The 24,778-nt window shown below is 37.5% G+C and overlaps 1 protein-coding gene across 3 annotated transcripts; it reads left to right on the top strand.

Annotated features, from left to right (window-relative positions):
- The first annotated feature begins 1,337 nt into the window (after positions 1-1,337).
- Positions 1,338-24,727, top strand: LOC121381920 (latent-transforming growth factor beta-binding protein 2-like). 3 transcript variants are annotated; one of them, XM_041511343.1, is made up of 9 exons: positions 1,341-1,527; positions 9,988-10,098; positions 11,262-11,315; positions 12,271-12,402; positions 14,346-14,468; positions 15,100-15,249; positions 16,722-16,853; positions 20,515-20,562; positions 24,396-24,727. In XM_041511343.1, the coding sequence occupies exons 1-9, from the start codon at positions 1,470-1,472 to the stop codon at positions 24,449-24,451; spliced, it is 864 nt and encodes a 287-aa protein (XP_041367277.1). In that variant the 5' UTR covers positions 1,341-1,469; the 3' UTR covers positions 24,452-24,727. The 3 variants fall into 3 exon arrangements, with proteins under 3 accessions (XP_041367279.1, XP_041367278.1, XP_041367277.1); XM_041511345.1 differs by lacking the exon at positions 11,262-11,315 and having other exon boundaries at positions 1,338-1,527; XM_041511344.1 differs by lacking the exon at positions 20,515-20,562 and having other exon boundaries at positions 1,340-1,527.
- Positions 24,728-24,778: the final 51 nt, after the last annotated feature.

Raw genomic sequence — 24,778 nt, 5'->3', positions numbered from 1 at the left:
AATCAAAATGTCACCACGTCCATAATAAAAAGTTAAAAGTTTGTTTTGTTTTACGACACCACTAGAGCATATTGCAGACATATCAGGAATGCTGCTTGGTCGTGTGGAGTGGCAGAACACATGGCAGTGGAGTTTTTTTAATTTCATAATATTGTTGAAACGACATTTTGACTCTCCTTTGTACAGACATACAATTTTGATTTGTAGTAACGGTTGTGTCGATCAAATTTAAAGATCGATGGCTTAATAATAAATATGAATTTTTAAATTTCGTAAAATTATTCCACACAAACGTGCTGGGATGATATTTTTAATACAATAAAAGGCTACTCCGTGCGACCTTTTATAGAACATATCTAACCATGTGTACCGAACGCAGGAACGGCGGAAGCAAGTAGACATTGGGAGAGGGGGTTAACAGATCGAGGGTGCAACGCAACGTTTCTAGGAGGATTCGGGGGTATGCTCCCCATTAAAATTTCGAAAACTACATTGTAGATGTTCTGAAATGCAATCAGTCACCCCAACCCCCACCCCTGCTCCGCAACTGTATGGAGGAAGATAAGTAATGTCAAGTTTTTTCATATTTTAATTTAGTGTAGAACATAATGAAAACTGACTAGTGCAGGCACGTAGGAATTCTATGTGGAGTGTGGGGGAACACACACTTTAGTGGCCGGTTCACAGTCTCAAGCGGGGGAGGCAGAAACCGTATTTTTATCATTATTTATATAGAGTTGAATAAACCAAAACGTACATTTTCGCCCTGAAGTGTGTGTGGGGTGGCACAGGCCCCTAACGCTCCCCCCCCCCCCCCCCCTGCCGGTTTCTACAGGTTTGTAGTGTACTGATTTTAATTATAATTAAACAGTTATACATTATCCAACCAATTCAGATTATCATATCACAAAACGTTTATCACATTCCAAATCGGATACATCTGTATAAAATATAATCCTGGGGATCATTCAACAGATATAGAACAATAAAAACATTTCGCGGAGGAATGTCTACAATGCAACTCTACATTATTTCAACTCCAAATAACTACGGTTACAAGGCAATTATGTGTTCAGTGTTAGTGATTGCCGTATTATTTAATTTTATATGAATAAGAACCGGTTTTTCAGAGTCCTCGCAACTCTAGTGTTATTTATTTCACGTGTACATCTGTTGAATATTTTGTTGAAACGTGTCACTTCCCCGGTAAACACAAAGACGATATTAATGAGATATGACAGTAACCCAGTTGTTTTCAGATTAAGACGTCATAAACACAGACCAACAGATTTGACCGACACGAATTCCAAAATATTTAACAAATATCATGACAACCGTTGTGGTTGTCTGTGTTGTTTTATTACTCTTAAAATACAAACACCCCATGGATACTGCCACTTAGTTATCTAAAACTCTGGCAAGTGTTTAGGTCATATTGTAATTTCATTTCTAAAACTGAAACTAAAACTATGATTGCAGATAATTTTGTGGCACTATTTGCTTGTGTTTTGAGTTCAACTTTTAAAGGTAAGGCATTTATTTTTTAGTGCTAAACATGTCTGACAAACTTTACTGAATTTTACTTTAGTATTTTGTGATAAAATGAAGTTAAAACAGGTGTATGTACTGAATGAGCAGGTTTTATATAGCAGTATATAGAACTGGATGTAGATAAATGCACAGAGCGCCACTAAAGCACATTGATTAATTAATAAGCAGTCACTGGATGGCAAACGTTTGGTAATTCTGACCTGTATATCAGTCGTGGGGCTATGATTTGATTTTATTCGTCCCGATCATGGTCCTGGTATGGGTCCACATAGGCTTTCGATCCTATTACCCCAACACCTCAGTCATTTTCATTTATTTATTTTATTTCAACTTATTTTCGTGCTTATATCCAATTAAAGTTCAAGCACGCTGTCCTGGGCACACATCTCAGCTATCTGGGCTGTCTGTCCAGGACAGTGGTTTAATTGTTAGTTGGTTAGTGAGAGAGAAGAGGGTGTAGTGGCCTTTCACCTACCCATTGAGCCCTTAAAGGGACATTCCTGAGTTTGCTGCATTGTAAGATCTTTCCGACTAATAAAATAGTTCTACGATTAAACTTACATATTTAATATATTTTCTTTTTTAGAATATCAGTGTCTGTAGATTCAATGTGTTTATCGTCGTTTTAATATTTGTAAGAAGCCCAAATCGGATTTTGTCTTCAAATAATGTCGTACGTACGAAAAAATACATTTGAGGAAATACAATGAAATTTTACCTAGTACAAATATTAGAATGGTCAGAAACACGTATAATATACAGCCACTAATATATTATGCAGAAAAATATATTTGATATGTAATTACAATCGCCAAAAAGTCTCTGTTAGTCGATAATATCTTAAAAATTGCAGCAAACTCAGGAATGTCCCTTTAAGAACTCGTTCTGGGTTGGGGCCGGAACCCTGAACCTACCAGCCTATAGTCCGATGGCTTAACCACTGCGCCGGTCACCTCAGTCACGCGCTTTACCGACTGAGCTAGATCGGCATGTTTATGTAACGGTACATTGGCACATTTCTAAACTTATGATTATTTGATGTTCAACATATAGGGTTACTTGGAAAGAGAGAACGCATATACGTTGCCGTCACATAGGCTACTCCTACGGGAAAAGGAGGTGAGGGATAAATTTATATGTACCATCCCATAGTTAAACAATATACATGTACTATTATCACGGCCACTGATATGCCAGTCGACGGGGCACTGGTTGGTATTGGGGGAAAACGAGTCCATTGATTCTGTGACCCATGACACCTGCCGCCTCGTGGGGTGGGTGTTTTTGTTTGTTTGTTTGTTAGTTGTTGGTGGTGGTGGGTGTTTTTTGTTTTGTTTTGTTTTGTGTGGTTTTTTTCTTGCTTTTTTTGGAGGTGTTTGTTTGCTAATGACGCAGCAAGGGATCTTCTATATTCACCAATTTACAGACAGGATATTATATACCATGGCCTTTGTTACACCGGTTGTCGAGCACTGGCTATAACGAGAAATAGCCCAATGGGTCCACCGACGGGTATCGATCCTAGACCACTGAGCTATGTCCCGACTCACCTGTTTCGACAAATTGAAACCCGTATGAGAGAAAGAAAGAGAGAGGGGGGGGAGAGGCATGCATGTAGTGACGTTAGTAGTTAGTAAGAGCGAAAGACAGGGGAGAGAGAGAGAGAGAGAGAGAGAGAGAGAGAGAGAGAGAGAGAGAGAGAGAGAGAGAGAGAGAGAGAGAGGAGAGAGAGAGAGGGAGGGAGAGGGAGAGACATGCACGTAGTGACGTTAGTAGTTAGTAAGAGAGAAAGACGGGGGAGAGAGAGAGACAGAGAGAGAGAGAGGGGGGGGAGTGGCAGGCTAGGACATGCACGTAGTGACGTAAGTAGTTAGTAAGTAGAGAGAAGAGACGGGGAGAGAGAGAGAGACAGAGAGAGAGAAGAGAGAGAGAGAGAGAGAAGAGAGGAGAGAGAGAAGACATGCACGTAGTGACGTTTAGTAGTTAGTAGAGAGAGAGAAAGACAGGGAGAGAGAGTGAGAGAGAGAGAGAGAGAGGGAGAGAGAGAGAGAGGAGGAGAGAGAGAGAGAGAGAGAGAGGGGGGAGAGACATGCACGTAGTGACGTTAGTAGTGAGTTAGTAGTGAGTTAGAGAAAGACAGGGGGAGAGAGAGAGAGAGAGAGAGAGAGAGAGAGAGAGAGAGAGGGGGAGACATGCACGTATAGTGACGTTAGTAAGAGAGAAAGAGAGACAGGGGAGAGAGAGAGAGGGAGAGAGAGAGAGAGAGAGAGAGAGAGAGGAGACGGAGAGAGAGAGAGGAGGGGAGGGATAAGAGAGAGAAGAGAGACGGAGAGAGGAGACGAGAGACCAGAGAGAGAGAGAAGACACAGAGACACAGACCACCCGAGAGAGAGACGAGAGAGAGAGAGGATGGAGAACGAAAGCCGCAACACACACACATGTTTGTTGGGTTACGTTTACCAAACCCGGGTCACATTTTCTTGTTTTATAACCAGTTTTAAAGGATGGCAGTTACCCAGTATTCTACATTTTATATTAATTTTTAAACCGGACTATATATTACACTCATCACAAGTAATACCGACATACAACTACTGAATTTTGTTTATGTCCATATCTCAGGACCGGATGAAGAAACAGAAAGCGTAATGATATTTCTGTATCCTCTGCTAGAACTAATTTACTTCAATCGTCATTTATCCATTCGACAATAAAACTATGGAACAACCTACGAGCTGAAATTCGAAATTGTCAAAACATATCTTCATTTACAAAAAGCAATAAAACCCAATGTCCCATGCGTTGCACCATACTATTCATTTGGCAATAGAAGAGAAATTGTATTGCATACCAATTTAAGTCACGGGTGTAGTAATTTGAAAGCACATGTATATCGAGTTGGCCTTAGCATCGACTTTTCGTGTAGTTCTGAAAATCATTTCCAAAACAATTTTCTTTTTTTTCTGTGAATACAGTTTATATGAAAGACAAAGAAAGAAAGAAATGTTTTATTTAACGACGCACTCAACACATTTTATTTACGGTGATATGGCGTCAGACATATGGTTAAGGACCACACAGATTTTGAGAGGAAATCCTCTGTCGCCACTAACTGGGCTAGTCTTTCCGATTAGCAGCAAGGGATAGCACAAACCACCTACTGCTTTCTACTTCGGGTTTGGAGTCGGTATCTGGATTAAAAATCTCATGCCTCGACTGGGATCCGAACCCAGTACCTACCAGCCTGTAGACCGATGTCCTAACCACGACGCCGCTGAGGCCGGTATGAAAGACAAAGATGCATTCTCTGGAATTTATTGCAAATATTTCAGCCTATAAATTGACATGTCATTTTTAATGGCAAACATGCTCGTAGAAGTGAAAAAGGCAATAAAGACAGTTTTTCATGTACATAAATGTATAAATAAAACAAAAGGTTTCCCTAAATTAGCAAATAACGTATGAAAGTGTTTGGGTTTGTTGTTGTTGTTTTTTGTGGGGGTTTTTTTGGGGGGTGTGTTTTTTATTGCTTCATTTATCTCTTTCCTTCACTCATTCTTTCTTTCTCTCTTTCAATAATACTTATTTGTGTTCAAATTTAAACTGCATAAATATATTACTGTTATGACATGTATGTATTATGGAGAAGGCCTTGTAAGTTATATAACGTGTGCTTAAAGGGACATTCCTGAGTTTGCTGCATTGTAAGATGTTTCCGACTAATAAAATATTTCTACGATTAAACTTACATATTAAATATATTTTCTTGTTTAGAATATCAGTTTCTGTATATTTAGTGCGTTTCTGATCGACTTAATATTTGTAAGAAGCCCAAACTAGATTTTTTAGGAAATAAAATGAAAATTAACCAAGTACAAATATTAGAACGATCAGAAACACGTTTAATACACAGCCCCTAAAATTCGAAACAAGAAAATATATTTAATATGTAATTTTAATCGTAGAAACATTTTATTAGTCGATAACATCAAATTGCAGCAAACTCAGGAATGTCCCTTTAATTCATTTGTTGTTGTTTTAAAATGCAATAAAATATATTTTTTTAAAAACAATTATCGGATGCAACCAGTGATGTGTTCGCTAACAATTCGACTGGTACCATCGTCATTTAGCCTATCTAATTCATCCAGCGTCAGGTGCAAAAATCAGTGTAGCTCGCCCTCCTTAACATGCCTCAGAATGCAAAACGCCTACGTTGAATTATTAAATACAACCTTACTGACATCGATTCTGGAAAAACAGACTAGACAACTGAAATCTGTGACCAGCAGAGCGTACTTCAAGCGTCAGTGGATATAAACATAATACTATGTTGAAGTCAAAGAGGGATTGCCATAAGAAGTGTCAAAAGGTTAGGTCAGTTTTTTTTCTAAATTTTTACTTTTTTACACTTTTTTTTACCCGAAACACACAAGTTTTATTTAGGCTAGGATGGTGGTACGAAAGTGTGTCTTTTTATCCTTTGCCAATAAAGATATTGTATTTTGTTGGGTGCCCAGCCATGTTGGCATCAGGGGTAATGAAAAGACGGATTCAGCTGCCAAGTCTGCTTTGGATTTGCCTCATGCCAGGGTTGGTGTACCGTATACTGATTTTAAATATAGTATTAACAAATTTATCTTTTCGACTTGGCAACATGATTGGGACGGTGCGGTTGCAAACAAGGTTCATGCCATCAAGCCGGTCTCGGGAGAGTGCCCGCATCGGTCATACTTACTTGACCCGTTCATTTATCTTGAAGAAAGATCCTCCACCTCAGTGTCAGCACTGTCGGTGTACTCTGACGGTGCGACACATTGTGGTGGAGTGTAAGCATTTGTCAGCAACTCGAAAAGATGTATTTAGACAAAGAAATGTGATGGATTCATTTCGATTCCATCCAGAACTTTTATTGCAGTTTTTAAGTGATACTGACTTTTATTCTAAATTTTAATTTTACATATCTGTGATATTTGTATTTTTACAGTTCTTTTCACAGTGTTTTTATTTAACTGTTGGATTTTATATTGATGGGTTTTTTAGATTTGCGTTTACCATAGTTTGACACCCAATAGTCGATGTATTTTTCGTGCTGGGGTGTCGTTAAAGGGACATTCCCGAGTTTGCTCCATTGTAAGATGTTTCCGACTAATAAAATATTCCTACGATTAAACTTACATATTAAATATGTTTTCTTTCTCAGAATATCAGTGTCTGCATATTCAATGTGTTTCTGGTCGTCTTAATATTTGTAAGAAGACCAATCTGGAATTTGTCTTCAAATAATTTCGTACGTACGAAAAAACAATATTTTAGGAAATAAAATGAAATTTAACCTAGTACGAATATTAGAACGATCAGAAACACGTTTAATATACAGCCACTAATATTTTGTGCCGAATTTTTTTTTTATATGTAATTACAATCGTTAAAAAGTCTCTGTTAGTCGATAACATCTTAAAAACTGCAGCAAACTCGGGAATGTCCCTTTAAACATTCATTCATTCATTCATTCATTCATTATCGTTAGGAGTAACCATGTGGTGGCCGCGGGTTTCCTCTTTCTTTCGACCGCGTATCGAAATAAATATAATAGTATATGCATAATAGTTGTAGCCGTGGGGCAGGATTTTCTCACCTTCGCGAACACCTAATACCAGCACTGCTATGACAGTGATTCATGAGTGCATGTTATCACAGCTGCCCGGTGCTAGTTGGCGGTGCAAGAGGGATGAAATTTCCCGAAAAAGATCTACTCTGGTGTGGCTGACCTCCTATATATGAGGCAGTTCACTTACATATAAAGGGCACTAGAAAAACATTCATGGAATCGACCATTATTTTGCCAAATGCTCATTCGATACTGCACTGTGCAGAAATACGGCCCTGATCATGTATTACGGTTTTGTCGTTTAGAAAGAAGTGTTTTATTTAACGACGCACTCAACACATTTTATTTACGGTTATATGGCGTCAGACATATGGTTAATGACCACACATGTTTTTTTAGAGGAAACCCGCTGTCGCCACATAGGCTACTCTTTTACGACAGGCAACAAGGGATCTTTTATTTGCGCTTCCCACAGGCAGAATAGCACAAACCATGGCCTTTGTTGAACCAGTTATGGATCACTGGTCGGTGCAAGTGGTTTACACCTAACCAATGAGCCTTGCGGAGCACTCACTCAGGGTTTGGAGTCGGTATCTGGGTTAAAAATCCCATGCCTCGACTGGGATCCGAACCCAGTACCTACCAGCCTGTAGACCGATGGCCTAACCACTACGCCACCGAGGCCGGTTTGTCGTTCAGATTACTGTTATTTTATTAAAGTGCCTATATCCAAAAGAGGTTCAGGCACGTCGTTCAGACTAAATGTGCCGAGGTGTCGTTAGGCAAACATTCCTTTCCTTTCTTTGTCTTTTCCACGGTCCATTGACAAAACAATAACACGATCTGCACAAGTGACGCAATTGCTCGACGTCTCATTCATTATGTGGGTGTACTGGGTAACGCCCGGCTGTCCCGGGTTTGTGTCGTGAACACAGACAATCTGAATCAGAGTCTGGTACGTATTAATAATACATATGATGATGACTGATGGCGTCTGAACGTTTGGCTGGTTTCGTTAATTATACAAGCATGTCGCTGTAATTCATGTTGGTGAGTAGTTCATGTTAGTGTAATCGGCGTGAAAGAGTAATATAACCACGAAAGTTTATACACACACAATGTGTGGATGGATGTTAAAAGCAACTTTTAAAAGGAAGTTGAATAATAGCAGTGAATGCACTTTAAATATTTTTTCGTGCTTAGAACACACCCAGTCTCTACCTGGATTTAAATCTACTTCCTCTGAGGGGATTCGAAACAGGGTCCATCTGTGCATGAGCTTAACGCTTTGTTAACTGAGATAATAAGAAACTTCCGACTAGATACTGATAGTAACGGACACTTTTTATGAACACTATAGCTAGTTAAATGTGCTAGATGGTGTACTGTTAAAATTGGAACACATGAACTGTGTGAAGCTTATGTCTGATCGGTGGTTCTGTCTATTTTTGCAGCTTAAATAGGATTATCTGACGGGGTCGATGCATATCATCTTCATGCCATAATTTAAGTTTACTAGTACCAATATCCACTTACAATAGTATGTCGCAATATATTAAAGTAGTTTGCTTCTTTGTTTCTTTTTCTTCCTTACTGTGCTTTTAAGGAATGGTCAGTATCATTAATTACTGATTAATCTCGCTTACTGTATATTTTATAGCACCGTCCTGTGACTAATTACTGACTAACCTCGATTACTGTGTATTGTAGAGACTTGACCTTGTGACTAATTACTGACTAACCTCGATTACCGTGTATTTTAGAGACTTGACCTTGTGACTAATCACTGACTAACCTCGATTACCGTGTATTGTAGAGACTTGACCTTGTGACTAATTACTGACTAACCTCGATTACTGTGTATTGTAGAGACTTGACCTTGTGACTAATTACTGACTAACCTCGATTACTGTGTATTGTAGAGACTTGACCTTGTGACTAATCACTGACTAACCTCGATTACTGTGTATTGTAGAGACTTGACCTTGTGACTAATTACTGACTAACCTCGATTACTGTGTATTGTAGAGACTTGACCCTGTGACTAATCACTGACTAACCTCGATTACTGTGTATTGTAGAGACTTGACCTTGTGACTAATTACTGACTAACCTCGATTACTGTGTATTGTAGAGACTTGACCTTGTGACTAATTACTGACTAACCTCGATTACCGTGTATTTTGGAGACTTGACCTTGTGACTAATCACTGACTAACCTCGATTACTGTGTATTGTAGAGACTTGACCTTGTGACTAATTACTGACTAACCTCGATTACCGTGTATTTTGGAGACTTGTCCCTGTGACTAATTACTGACTAACCTCGATTATCGTGTATTTTAGAGACTTGACCTTGTGACTAATTACTGACTAACCTCGATTACCGTGTATTTTGGAGACTTGTCCCTGTGACTAATTACTGACTAACCTCGATTATCGTGTATTTTAGAGACTTGACCTTGTGACTAATTACTGGTTAACCTCGATTACTGTGTATTTTAGAGACTTGACCTTGTGACTAATTACTGACTAACCTCGACTACTGTGTATTTTAGAGACTTGACCGTGTGACTAATTACTGACTAACCTCGACTACTGTGTATTTTAGAGACTTGACCTTGTGACTAATTACTGACTAACCTCGATTATCGTGTATTTTAGAGACTTGACCTTGTGACTAATTACTGACTAACCTCGATAACCGTGTATTTTAGAGACTTGACCTTGTGACTAATTACTGGTTAACCTCGATTACCGTGTATTTTAGAGACTTGACAGTTTGACTAATTACTGACTAACCTCGATTATTGTATATTTCTCAGTCGCAGTTGGCTCCACGGACCGTCAGCAGGTATGGAACGCGGGTACCTCTGCCGTGACGTCAAACAGCTGGCGAAGTGGTGGCGAGTATATCATCAAACAAGCAAACACAGGTAACCAGGTTTCTAGTGTTTAATTAACCAAAACACTGGTGTTTATAGGCAGTCTACTTACAAAACCAATGTTTGTGTTTGTAACATGAGGGCAAAACTTATAGAACTGAGTTAAGGAAAGACTGAAATATGTTAAAGACACCATTACAGCATGTTGGTTCATTTCTCATTGGCTATTGGATATTAAACATTTGATAATTCTGACATATAGTCTAAAAGGAAACCCGCTACATTTTTTCATGAGGAGAAAGAACTCTTTTATATACAGCATCCAACAGATAGGACAGACGGCCTTTGATATACCACTGGCGACTGAGATGGAAAAATAAGTATTGTATTGCTAAAACAATACATGCCCCCTACCGGGTCCAACAAAACTTCGTATCTCTTAAGTTAAAGGGTCATAACTCTGTGAAAAATGGATAAATCGCTATGAATGTTAAACTTTATCTGTAACAGAACATGATAAAGCTAAATAAAACATTTCAGCTCGGTATCTTGAGGTATTGCAAAAACATTTATACAAAAACAAAACAAATTTTCGTATCTCCTAAGTTCAAGGGCCATAACTCTGTCAAACATGTACATACATATGTATATCGATAATTAGTTGCCAGATAAATGATCAGTTGAGAAATTTTAAATTCACTAGACAAATGCGCACCCGACTTGTGAAAAAAGGAAATACATGCTCATCATTTATTTTCAGAATGAAATCGAAAGTACAGTTGTAAATATATGTTGACAAATCTCTTTGGTTCTCTAGCTCCTCGGTTCCTCACACTGGTGGAATGAATGATTGAATGAATGAATGAATGAATGAATTATAGCTACTAATAATTTTTCGTTCGAATCTCCATGGTGTGATTAATTACAATTATTAATTTTCTTTGTCTCCATTTTCTAAACTTTACGATAAAACTCAGATGCATGCCAACGCACACACATACCGCACTCGTCACATTCGCATTGCAAACAAAATGCACACTCAAACTCACACACAACATATCCAAACACGCGCGCGCGCACACACACACACACACACACATACGCCATAAAATAATGAAACGCGATAGCTCAAACGCACGACATCTATAACGTACACAAATGGTTTTTAGTTTTAAATCTGTATTCATTTAACATGGTTATGTTTTGTTTTTCAGTTGACAAACGTGGTTGGTTAGGCGGTGATGAATTTGTTGTTGGTAAACCAATAGGTGGGAATTTTTATCCTTTGTATAATCTGAATAAACTCGGACACACATCCATAGCAACACTAATACAGTCAAACACTGGATAAACTCGCACGAATGCGCGCGCACACAAACACACATAAATTGTACACACACATACATTGGTTTAAAAAAATAACCTTAAACTAATAAAAGTTTGTTTTGTTTAACAATACCACGAGAGCACATTAATTTATTATTATGTGTTTGTATTTGTAACTGTATTTTACTGTGTATTTGTAACTGCTTTATTGTGTATTTTTAAGTATGTTTTACTGTGTATTTTTATCTATGTTTTACTGTGTATTTTTAACTATGTTTTAATGTGTGTTTGTAACTGTTTTACCGTGTGTTTGTAACTGTTTTACTGTGTATTTGTAACTATGTTTTACTGTGTATTTGTAACTGTTTTAATGTGTATTTGTAACTATGTTTTACTGTGTATTTCTAACTATGTTTTAAAATGTATATGTAACTATGTTTTAATGTGTATTTGTAACTATGTTTTAATGAGTATATGTAACTGTTTTACTGTGTATTTGTAACTATGTTTTAATATGTATTTGTAACTATGTTTTAATGTGTATTTGTAACTATGTTTTACTGTGTATTTGTATCTATGTTTTTACTGTGTATTTGTAACTATGTTTTACTGTGTATTTGTAATTATGTTTTACTGTGTATTTGTATCTAGGTTTTACTGTGTATTTGTAACTAGGTTTTACTGTGTATTTGTATCTATGTTTTTACTGTGTATTTGTAACTATGTTTTACTGTGTATTTGTATCTATGTTTTTACTGTGTATTTGTAACTATGTGTTACTGTGTATTTGTAACCAAGTTTTATTGTGTATTTGTATCTATGTTTTACTGTGTATTTGTATCTATGTTTTACTGTGTATTTGTAACTAGGTTTTACTGTGTATTTGTATGTATTCAGCCACTAGGAGCTGTGCTACTCTGTCCTGTGAGAATGGCAAGTGTCGTGAGATGGGTAACGGTTACGCCCAGTGCGTCTGTAACCCTGGTTTCTACATATCCCCGACAGACCGCACCAAGTGCATACACAGCGGTGAGTCGTGTTGTTATACATTTACTTTAAAGCTGCAGTCTTTGTTATTTTCTTAATATTAAAATTTAAACATTTACAATAAGTCATCTAGTTTAATGTTGCAGACTCTAGTATTTTTAATATTAAAAGTAAACATTTATAATAAGTCATCCAGTTATGTTTTCTTCGTGTCACTCACCATTCTTCGATTTTCTATACATCATGTGTACTTATTTTCGTGGCTATGTCCAATTAAGGTTCAAGCATGCTGTCCGGGGCAGACACCTCAGCTATCTAGGCTGTCTGTCTAGGACAGTGGGTTAGTGGTTAGTGAGAGACAAGATGGTGTAGTGGTCTTACATCTACCTAATGAGTCATTAAAACTTGCTCTGGGTGGGAGCCGGTACCGGGTTTTGAACCCAGTACCTACCAGCCTTATGTCCGATGGCTTAACCACGACACCACCGAGGCCGGTTGTACTATCTATGTGAATCTATTCTAAAACAGTTTAGTTAAATAGACAATGCTTGGCGGGACGCCACAATGGGATGCGATTGCTGAATTCCCATGCAACAGGCGTCGGAAGACGCCATCAACTGGTGGGGCCAGTAATATTAGCATATGTTCGTTTCCTTGCTTTAATCTATCGAGATACAAGGGACATAACCCTTATAAGCAAATCATACTGTCAATTAACAGACAGACAGACAGATAATGTATTAACTTCTCACCTTATGTATATCACACATTTACAAAATAAAACAAACATAAAAGTACATAAGCCATTCCTTATGGATTTATGAGAGACAGTATAGTTAAATAATACAAGTATGTATCAATTAAAATAATAATAATAATAACACTAACACTAATGTGTATATAAAATCTCTGCGACGTTGTCAAATATAAAACGAGGTTTTGGCTGTTACAAATACAAGGTTAGGCTCTGACATTAAAACACATAACTTTTCTAAATCAGGTAGCAGCATAAACGTTTTACAACATAAATAAGCATGTTCGAACAAATTAAAACGAAGATCCTCATACATGAATTTCATCCTCAACAGATTGGTTATCACATATGGACAGAATCATTGTTTCGCCGGCAAATTCTCATATCGGCCGGTCTCTAACCGTGTCTGTAGGCCTACTGGACTGTTTGGCACAAAAGAGCTAATAGAGTTTTGGGATATATCAAAATGTAAGAAAGAATAAAAGTGGGTGGATGGGTGAATTTTAACATGCTCATATACCACTACGGTTTCCAGCATGAAGGTTCCGAGTCCCGTCTCTGATAGCCAGAGGCCCGATCAGGAACAGAAGAATAAAAGTGGGTGGATGGGTGAATTTTAACATGCTCATATACCACTACGGTTTCCAGCATGAAGGTTCCGAGTCCCGTCTCTGATAGCCAGAGGCCCGATCAGGAACAGAAGAATAAAAGTAGTTGATTTTTCAAATCACATTTCAGTCAGGTCGGTTAACTTTATTGTATTTATTACGACAAGAACGGCATAAGGGAGATAACTCCAAGCAAATCTGAAAGTTTACAAGCACAGCGTGAAGTATATGTGACATATCACTGTAATATACCAGTATGTAGTAATAATAATGATACACTTCGATATGTAACGTTTCTCGTGTTGTCTTTTAACAATTTATGATAATAATAGGTGTGTCCTAGTAGAAATTACTGCAGGGACATGGAGAGTGTTTAAGTGTGATGCTTTTTTTGGAGGCCTGTCTATTTCTTCTTTTTTTTTTCTTCTTTTTTTTTGCTGTTGCTCGCTAGACCAGATGACGTTAAATGAATGTGAAAAATGCTACTGAAGGTAGTTTAATTATTCACGAGCATTAGATCCTGAACACTCCTGTATATCCCCAACCCACCCCCATCCACCCCACAAATGAATATAATTATGTTGATAAAATTTCCTTTAATATTGAGATATGACTGGTTTTAGGATGTTTGTTGACGGGTTGTAAGAATGGCAGGTGTTACAGGGAGGTGGACGGAAAATACAAGTGTCAGTGTCTGCCCGGATATCAGCTGGCCGTATTATCGAAGTTCGTCTGTGAAGCCAAATGTAAGTTTGATTAATATAAAAAACCCACAATGAAAATGGTGTGTGGAAAAACTCAACCAATGGTGTGTGTGTGTGTGTGTGTTTCTGTGTGTGTGTGTGTGTGTGTGTGTGTGTTTCTGTGTGTGTGTGTGTGTGTGTGTGTGTGTGTGTCTGTGTGTGTGTGTGTTTCTGTGTGTGTGTGTGTGTGTGTGTTTGTGTACTTATTACCTACATACATTTTGTAACTTTCCCCAATCTAAAACCACCTGCATATATTATTTTATCCTTTAGATCTTTTATATGCACCATTCCACGTACTGGATAGTACATACCACGGCCTTTAATACCAGTCGTGGTGTCTTCATACACTGGTTAACATCACTAATCTAAAACCATTTATATACATTGAGTAACATTTCTAATAATAGCAACTGGGATTTGGGGGGGGGGGGGGCACAATTTTCATCGAGGGAACAGTGTATTATCTTCAGAGTTGGAACAAGTGCTTTCCTAACCCGCAATGTTTCCACAAGTATGTACCATCTACATTCACGGTTTAAGATCCCTATATTAACATTTCGCATAAATGTCTCGCCTACAACCTACATCAAGGGTTAACACCAATTGTCTTCCTTTTTGTTTGACGTCTTAGCGACAACATCACCACAGGTCTCCACGTGTTCTGTGTGCATCAACGGACGCTGTGTTGATCTAGACGGCGACGGGAACACAGATTTTTGTCATTGTAACGACGGCTTCCGGAAAGACCGCAGCGACCCCTACAAATGCGTCAGGGCTCAAAGTTAGTGTTGATTTTACGTAGCAATTTGAGAATGGCAGGCCTCTTATATGCGATGCAGGAAGGATGAAATAGTATTTCTTGTGACTGCATCGGTCATATATATATATATATATATATATATATATATGTTATCCCACTGTCCCGATTCCTTTCTCTCCTTTTAATTCTGTCTCATTTCTTCTCGATCTGGTGACTCCTCATATCTTTCAACTTCTTTTGTGTCCACCTGCACATCCCAGTCCTTGTCTCTCGAACCGCGACAGGTGCTTGTCTCCTGTGGCTATCTGTGCCACACACCTGCCATTCCCATCAGCTTTTAGCTGTGGGCTTAGTCTGATCACTTCGGGGAGAGTTCAGTAGTTACTTCTGGCATTATTAAGAGGCACTTACTCTACACCCCTACTACCGGCGGTCGTTAGTTAGTACTGTGGGTCAGACCAGCTTTATTAGCGGCAGCGGAGACGAGGATACCAGATGGGTGCAATGGTCATATATATTTGACTCATTCATATATCTTGAAGAAGAATCCTCCACCGCAGTATGCGCAGTCTCGGTATACTCTCATGGTGCGTCACATTTTGGTGGAGAGCAATCATCTTAAACTAGAAAACATATGTTTGGTAGCGGAAATGTAATGGAATCATTTCGAGTTCATCCTGAACTTTCGTTGGAATTTTTTCGCGATACTGAATTTGTTTGTAAATTTAAATTTTATCTATCAGTGAATATTTGACGTTTTTTGCACATGTTTTTACACTGTGTTTTAATTTAATTCTTTAATTTTTGTATCGATGTTGATCATCAATTCATTTACGCACTTACCTTGATTTAACACCCAATAGCCGATGTCGTTAAACTTTCATTCATTCATACGTACCAGTTTGAAAAATACACCTTAGAAATTTGTTAGGTTCAAAATTGATTAGATGAATTATGTGTGGACATACCAACAAAAGATGAATCTTTATACAACTTGATGCTACTTTGTTTAATAAATAGCTAATATGTCAGTTATGTTTGCAGATGTGGACGCCATATTTTGTTTCAATAAAGAACTATTTCAAAATATGATTTTTGCTACCAGATGCATTAACAAATCAGAGTTTTCAGCACTTATAAAAGATACAAAATGCGTACACACTTTGAAAATGTTTTCCTAGAATAAATAAATTTTAAAAGTAACGAAATAGTTTACTTAATGCAAGATGGCTGCTACACGCACTCATAGGTGATCCAAAATGTTATATAATGATAGTGATAATGACGATGATGGTGATGACGATGATGATGATCGTTCTAATGATGATGATAATGATGATGATGATGATGATGATGAAGGAGATCCAACATTCTCCATAATGATAATGATGATGATGATGATGATGATTTGATTTGTGTATATGAGCAGAACTCCCTAGTGAGTATTATTAATTTGTTTTATAAAACAGTCACCCGTGATTATTTAATTTCAGCTATCATATCAGTTTGTCAGCGACTAGGAAGAGGTGTGTGCTTGAACGGCCAGTGTGTCGATATAGGTCCCACATACAGGTGTATTTGTAACCAAGGCTACACTCTGTCCAGAAACGGAAAACATTGCACACGTGAGTCAATTGAAATGTATTACTGATTTCATGAATTATTAAATTAAGTTTAGGTTTCAATTTCCCTTTTCTATCATTCGGGTACGAGACTCCTCTTTTTGCTAAGCAAATGAAGCTCTCTATTTTAAATCAAGTATCTGTCTATTATCTCTGACTATAGTTGCCCCCCCCCCCCCCACCAAAAAAAATAAATAAAATCAACACACACACACACACACACACACACACACACACACACACACACACACACACACACACACACATACACACACATACACACACACGCATTGGTGATTCACAAAAAATGTCCAAAGGTTCAATAGCGAAAACATTGTGCTATACAGAACATTGACGTTTCGCTCAAAACCATTTCAAACATAGCTTACTTTTAAAATGGTGCGTTGATGCAAAACGGGGCGTGGCGTAGCCCAGTGGTAAAGGGCTCGCTTGATGCGCAGTCGGTAGGCCCACTGGGCTATTCCTCGTTCCAGCCAGTGCACCACGACTGGTATATCAAATGTCGTGGTATGTGCTATCCTGTCTGTGGGATGGTGGATATAAAAGATCTCTTGCTACTAATGGAAAAATGTAGCGGGTTTCCTTTCTTAGACTTGGTCAAAATTACCAACTGTTTGACATCCAATAGCCGATGATTAATAAACCAATGTGCTCTAGTGGTGTCGTTAAACAAAACATTTTTTTAGATGCAAAACGGGGACGGGATTTAGCTCAGTCGGTTGAGTGCTCGCTTGAGGTGCTTGCGTCGCAGGATCGAACCACCTAGGTGGATCCATTCAGCTGATTGGGGTTTTCCTCGATCCAACCAGTGCACTACAACTTGTCAAAAGCCGTGGTATGTACTTTTTGTCTGTGGGAAAGTGCATGTAAAAGATCTCTTGCTGCATTAGAAAAAAATGTAGCGCGTTTCCTCTGATGACTACGAGTCAGAATGACTAAATGTTTGACATTCATTAGCCGATGATTAATTAATCAATGTGCTCTTGTGTCCTATAAACCGGCCTCGGTGGCTTAGTGGTTAGGCCATCGGTCTACAGGCTGGTAGATACTGGGTTCGGATCCCAGTCGAGGCATGGGATTTTTAATCCATATACCGACTCCAAACCCTGAGTGAATGTTCCGCAAGGCTCAATGGGTAGGTGTAAACCACTTGCACCGACCAGTGACCCATAACTGCTTCAACAAAGGCCATGGTTTGTGCTATCCTGCCTGTGGGAAGCACAAATAAAAGATCCCTTACTGCTAATCGGAAAGAGTAGCCCATGTAGTGGTGACAGCGGGTTTCCTCTCAAAATCTGTGTGGTCCTTAACCATATGTCTGACGCCATATAACCGTAAATAAAATGTGTTGAGTGCGTCGTTAAATAAAACATTTCTTTCTTGTGTCCTATAAATATTAATTTTAAAATATAGTTCATTGGTCCACTATCCCGAAGTGTTTCTTCTTTTATATTTTATACATACATACACATATACAGATACATATTCACATACACAACATACCCATACACACACACACACACACGCACGCACACACACACACACACACACACACACACACACACACACACACACACATATATATATATATATATATATATATATATCAGACATGGGGTAATCGTAATCAGTAATCGTAATCGATTACAATCGATTACATATTTTCATGTAATCGTAATCGTAATCGATTACTCTGTTTGAGAATACCATGTAATCGTAATCATAATCGATTACATTGCTAATGTAATCATAATTTATGATTACTTCCGTGATTACTACACTAGGATTAAAGTTTCAAACCGTATGGACTTGCACTTTTTTATGATTATACATTAGTAATTATTATAGCATCCTTCAATATACATGTATCTTTAAAGTAATAAAGTTATTACCTACTAGCAATGTAAACAAAGTATGTAAGTTAGGAAAATATTGATACAAAATAATAAGAAGGCGTGAATCTATGGTTACGTAGTTTTAAATAGAGTTCTGTACACATATTATCATATTCTCCTTAGCTGGTTTATACCAACACCTTCCATTATGTCTGTAAATGGTTATATTATGTACCATATGTTATGTACACCTGGTAAGCTATAAAACTTCAAAGGAAATGAAGAAGGAAAAAGTAAATTGAATATAACGTACATAAGCTTTTGAAAACATGCCTATTAACCAAACCTTTTTGATATGCTTGGTAACAACTCAAGTAACAGTGCTAGCAGTTGGGTGCAGCACTGAGCAATCAGTGTAGACAATAGAGCAGACTTCCCATTGTTTTCTATTATAATAAGTAGAACTATAATTTGACTTGGAAACGACCAAACTAATATCGAAAGAAACTAGGAGTTAGTTACACATTGCCTAATATATTTTTTTAATTAAAAGTTGTGACTTTTTTTCCTCTGACGTTTTGTCCTGTGTGGGGTTTTTTTTAATGGCTTTTTACCTGTCAAGTGAATCAGTTAATTTACAAGTTGACTGAAATAATTGATTCTCCAGAAGTCACGTGGCAAGAAAGTGCTGGAGCAAAATATTTTCTGAACCGGTAGAACACTAGAAAAATATCCTATTCTTTTAATCTTTCGTTTTTTAATTTGTGGGTTATATTACTTTATACCAATGGTTACCTAAAATTGTAACGATTGTAGTGATGCTTTGGAGGGAGGGGTTATATATGTTAAATAACTTATTGCTGTGTGTAGATTTGGCTGCCCAGTCAAGCTTACAGACAAGAGATTATGGTTGTGCGCTGTCTGTCTGCAGTCATTTAGACTAACAAAAGCAAAGAGTTTGCCACAGTACAACCGATCGCATTTAACACTTTTGATGTGTTGTCAAATGATCATAGTTGACAACTCGGACCTTTGATAACTGTAAACTATATGTCTTGTTTTATGTGACACTGAACTAGAACAGTTCGGCGATTAAAGGGGCGTGCTTTGGTTTCTTTTAGCAGCTTGGGGATTAACACACATGTAATTACATTTTGTCGTTAAATATAATAATATGTTTTAAATATTCATGTAATAAGTAAAGTTTGTTTTGTTTAACGACACTACTATAGTACATTGCTTAATTAATTATGGACTACTGGATGTCAAACATTTGGTAAATTTGACACATACTCATCAGATGAAACCCGCTACAGGTTTTCCATTAGCAGCAGGATAGCACATACCATGGCCTTTGATATACCAGTCATGGTGCACTGGTTGTAAGAGAAAAACTATAAGTTGAACTAGTCCACCGAGGGGTTTTGAAAATACAATTACATGTTTTAACTATAATATATGATGTAATAAATAATCTACAATTATCCATTATTTGTTCTTATAATTAATGAAATCAAGTGAACAATTTCATGTTGGTAACATCACCTCAAAAATAGTTCATATTTGTGAAAATGTAATCATGATTGTAATCATGATTACTGGGCAGTGTAATCGCAATCATAATCGATTACTTTCATTTTCCTTGTAATCGTAATCGTAATCGTAATCATGACATTCTGAAGTAATCGTAATCGTAATCGATTACTTTTGTCATGTAATCGCCCCATGTCTGATAGATATATATATATATATATGCATTGTTATTTCGCTATTTTACATTATTTCCTTTTGGATATCTTGTTTTGTAGCGAAGCAGCAAACGCAGTCCCCATCGCCGTGGTGGAACTTATTTGGAAGTAAGAACTGTTCCAAATAATCACTCTTATACATATTTTAAAGGTGCTATGTCAAAGTTGAAATTACAGTGTTTCGTTATTTTCACATTTATTTGTAATAAATAACTATAAATTAATCGATACCACACATAATATTTCAGTAATTAACTCAAGAATGATATTTTGTTAAAAGTCTTATACTGGACAACAAGAGGGGTTCCAGAATAATTGTTGGCTAACTACAGCATGGTCACCATCTTTATTTGTTTGTAAGTTGTCTGCAAAGAATACTGCAAAACCATTAGTATGTTGAATGCGTACGCGTAAAACAGTGACGTCACTAGTTAATTCGTGTGACACACTCTCAAGGTACCCCCATAAAATGAAACATTTTCTAGTAGTAAATGGAATTATTTAGTTGTAATTTTTTACAGGCACATAGGTGAAGGTATAAACTTTATGTTTCAAAGCAAAACGTAATAAATATACTCTTCAAAAAAAGAAACGCATAACTGGTATATGTTAGGATTGGATTGCAAATTTATAGTCTTTGCTCAATACCAGAGCAGTAAAATTGAAACTTGTTAAACATGATCAGATCATCACTTGGAATGAAATCGTCTATCAAATCAACAGGATTAGGCCACCGTATCAAGGTCACGGTCATGGACACTAACATCGAGTATGAGCCCCATGAGCAGCAATGACGGCTTGGCACCTCCTACGCATGGAATCAAATAATGCTTGAATCACAGGCTGGGGAATTGTAGCCCATGTTTGTTGCAAAGCCTGAAGCAGCTGGGGTAGCGTTTGTGGCGCAGGGTTACGTTGCCGTAAACGTCGATCTAGTTCATCCCACAGATGCTCGATGGGGTTAAGATCAGGTGATCTTGAAGGCCATGGCATCACTTCGACATTGTGTTGATTCAGGAAGTCTGTTGTTATACGTGCGCTATGTGATCGTGCATTGTCGTGCTGGAAGATGACATTTTCTGCGTTGATGAAAGGTATGGCGTGACGCTGGAGAATTTCGTTGCAGTAACGTTGGGCTGTTAGATGACCTGGGACATGTACAAGGTCTGTTCTTCCAGTGTAAGTGATGGCCGCCCATACCATAACACTCCCCCCTCCATATCTGTCCACCTGTCGCACACAATTATTGGCATAACGCTCGTTACGTCGTCTGTAAACTCTGCCGTCGGCGCGTTGAAGCAAAAAACGCGACTCGTCGCTGAAAGCCACTCTTCGCCACTGCTGTCGACGCCATATCAAACAATGTCTGCACCATGTAAGCCGTAGACATCTATGTTGCGCGGTTAAAATTATCCGTCTAGCTGGTCTTCTAGCTCGGATATTGGCTTCACGTAAACGGTTTCTTACGGTCTGGTCCGAAATTCTTCGCATCCCAGGTATGGCAGAAGTTGATGATGAAGCAGTTAGGAATCTGTCACGTAAATGTCGTAGACGTATGTATCTGTCGTGCGCCGGTGTGGTAACTCTGGGACGACCGGATCTGGGGCGGTCACGTGACACTCCAGTTTGCTGATAATGGTGCTAAAGCCTAGATATTGTACTTTGAGATGTGTTGAAAAGACATGCAACTGTTGATTGCGATTCCCCGGCTTCCATCCGGCCAATTGCGTTGTTACGTTGTGGTTCTGTCAGCCTGGGCATAATTTCAACGTTACGTAGCGACACTATCGATAATGCGTGTGTGAATGTAACTCAATTTTCTGTCAAGGGGTAGTGCACGTGCTGTACGTGCATGATTTGTACGTGATAAATGTGAGCTTTGCAACCATTATTATGGATATTGTGAAAAACATATTTGCACGTGCTGACGTCAAATCATGCGTTTTGTCAGCTTCAGAATTGCATGATATCATATCCACTAGTTATAGAATAAGATAATACTAAAACATTCACTATTGTGTTATTTCAAAATTAATGTTATGAAAAATATGCTCTATGCGTTTCTTTTTTTGAAGAGTATATTTTGGCGGAACTGCCATTATTGTAACTTTGGCATAGCACCGTTAAAGGGACATTCCTGAGTTTCCTGAAATTTTTAAGATGTTATCGACTAACAGAGACTTTTTAATTATTGTAATTACATATATTTGTCTGCATAAAATATTAGTGGTTGTATATTAAACGTGTTTCTGATCGTTCTAGGTTAAATTTCATTTTATTTCCTAAAATATATTTTTGAAATTATTTGAAGACAAAATCCAGTTTGGGCTTCTTACAAATATTAAGACAACTAGAAACACATTAAATATACAGACACTGATATTCTAAACAAGAAAATATATTTAATATGTAAGTTTAATCGTAGAAATATTTTATTAGTCGGAAACATGTTACAATGCAACAAACTTAGGAATGTCCCTTTAATTTAACGCCCATATTGCACAAAATATTACTTTGTTCTGTATTGAATTTCAACCTCTTTTTATTTCGTTATAAACTTGTTTAACCTCAGAATGAATGCCATTTAGGCTCTTCTTTAACTGTTTATATGAATGAGACCCAAGGATAAGGTACGATTGTTGTGAAACTGGCTAAGGTCCGTCTGAAACTTGTTTAACTAAATACTTAAAATTATGAACGTCAAAACCGTTATTGACAATACAGAGTCGAATGGGCATTTGCCAGCTAGTGGGGGCGTGACGTAACCCAGTGGTAAAGTGCTCACTTGATGCGCGGTCGGTTTAGAATCGATCCCTGTCGGTGGGCCCATTGGGCTATTTCTCGTTCCAGCCAGTGCATCATGACTGGTATATCAAAGGCCGTGATATGTGCTATCCTGTCTGTGAGATGGTGCATATAAATATCCCTTGCTACTAATTGAAAAAACAATATAGCGGGTCTCCTTTCTAAGACTATATGTCAAAATTACCAACTGTATGACATCCATTAGCCGAAGATTAATAAATCAATGTGCTCTAGTAGTGTCGTTAAACAAAATAAAGTTTATTTTATTGCAAACTAGAGGTTGATTCCATGAACATCTATCTAGTGCTTTGTCACTAGGATGACAGCCACACCCAAGCGGGATCCTCTATTGGACAATAATTCCTTCCGCCAAGAGGACGTAATGTTATATCATTTACTTAGTGGTTTCTAAATGATCAGCTCATGAGAACTCAAACATTGTGATGAGCTCCAAACTGTTCCACCCAGCAGCTAGTGCCGGACAGTAACATATCAAAGCATCAAAGAATGAAAGTCATTTCAGTAAGTGGTGGATGTTAAAGGCATACTGTCACGGATTTAAGGACCTTATTTCTCTAAAAATGGATAATAAATAAAAATTACATTAATTGTTGAAAACCAAATCTAGCTATCGAATTACCTTAACTGAACCATGATGGAGTGAACTCCATGTCATCCCTCTCGGCAATTTTAGTTTTTGAATTATGGACCATTGCCATAATTCAATTATTTTTACAAAATGTCATTAATAAATGGAGTATGGTGATTATGAAGATGGTTGAATAAAGTACATTTAGGTACAAATCAAATTATTTTTGTTCAGGTAATACTTTGTTAGACCATTAAATAGGTCAGTTGTCTGTGACAATATGCCTTTAAACCAATATTTCACCTCTCGTATCCACCCTTATTTGTGAACTGTTCGACACGAAATTTGGTTTCTTTGATCGTTTTACTATCATTATGTAACGTGGTAGCAACCATAGTGTTTTATTGATTTGAATATACAGTGTGTATTATTCACTCCTGGGCATAATAACTACACTTTCGTCAGATTACAATAAATACTTAAGAATAACAAATATTCGTATATTTGTATTCTCACGAAATATGTTTTACTTGTTCGTATATTGCAGGTAATAGCGGCCAATTGATGAATATGATGTTTTGGTACATGTTCATGGACCGATGATGCGAACAACAGCAAGTCAAATGTGGAACGGGACATGTTAAATTAGTAACAAAATAATTGAAATCCATTAACCAGATTTAATAAAAAAAATTCAGTGCATGCTGGCTCCATGACCAGATTGTGCTATAGTAAAATGTACGAAGCGAATTTTTATATATCACAAAATACAACTTTGCTCAACATCACTTCTATCCCTTAAATCGAAATTTGTTTAATGTATACATATTGTGCATAATTTTGTTTATCGCGTTTAACAAATTAAACACAATGTGTATATTTTGATGCGTTTGTTATCCTTGCTATTTATCTGCCAATTTTGTTTCTGTG

This window comes from Gigantopelta aegis, chromosome 9 (assembly GCF_016097555.1).
Source record: "Gigantopelta aegis isolate Gae_Host chromosome 9, Gae_host_genome, whole genome shotgun sequence".
NCBI lineage: Eukaryota > Metazoa > Mollusca > Gastropoda > Neomphalida > Peltospiridae > Gigantopelta > Gigantopelta aegis.
Note: the sequence above shows the minus strand (reverse complement) of the source record. Positions and strands in the feature narration are given on the sequence as shown.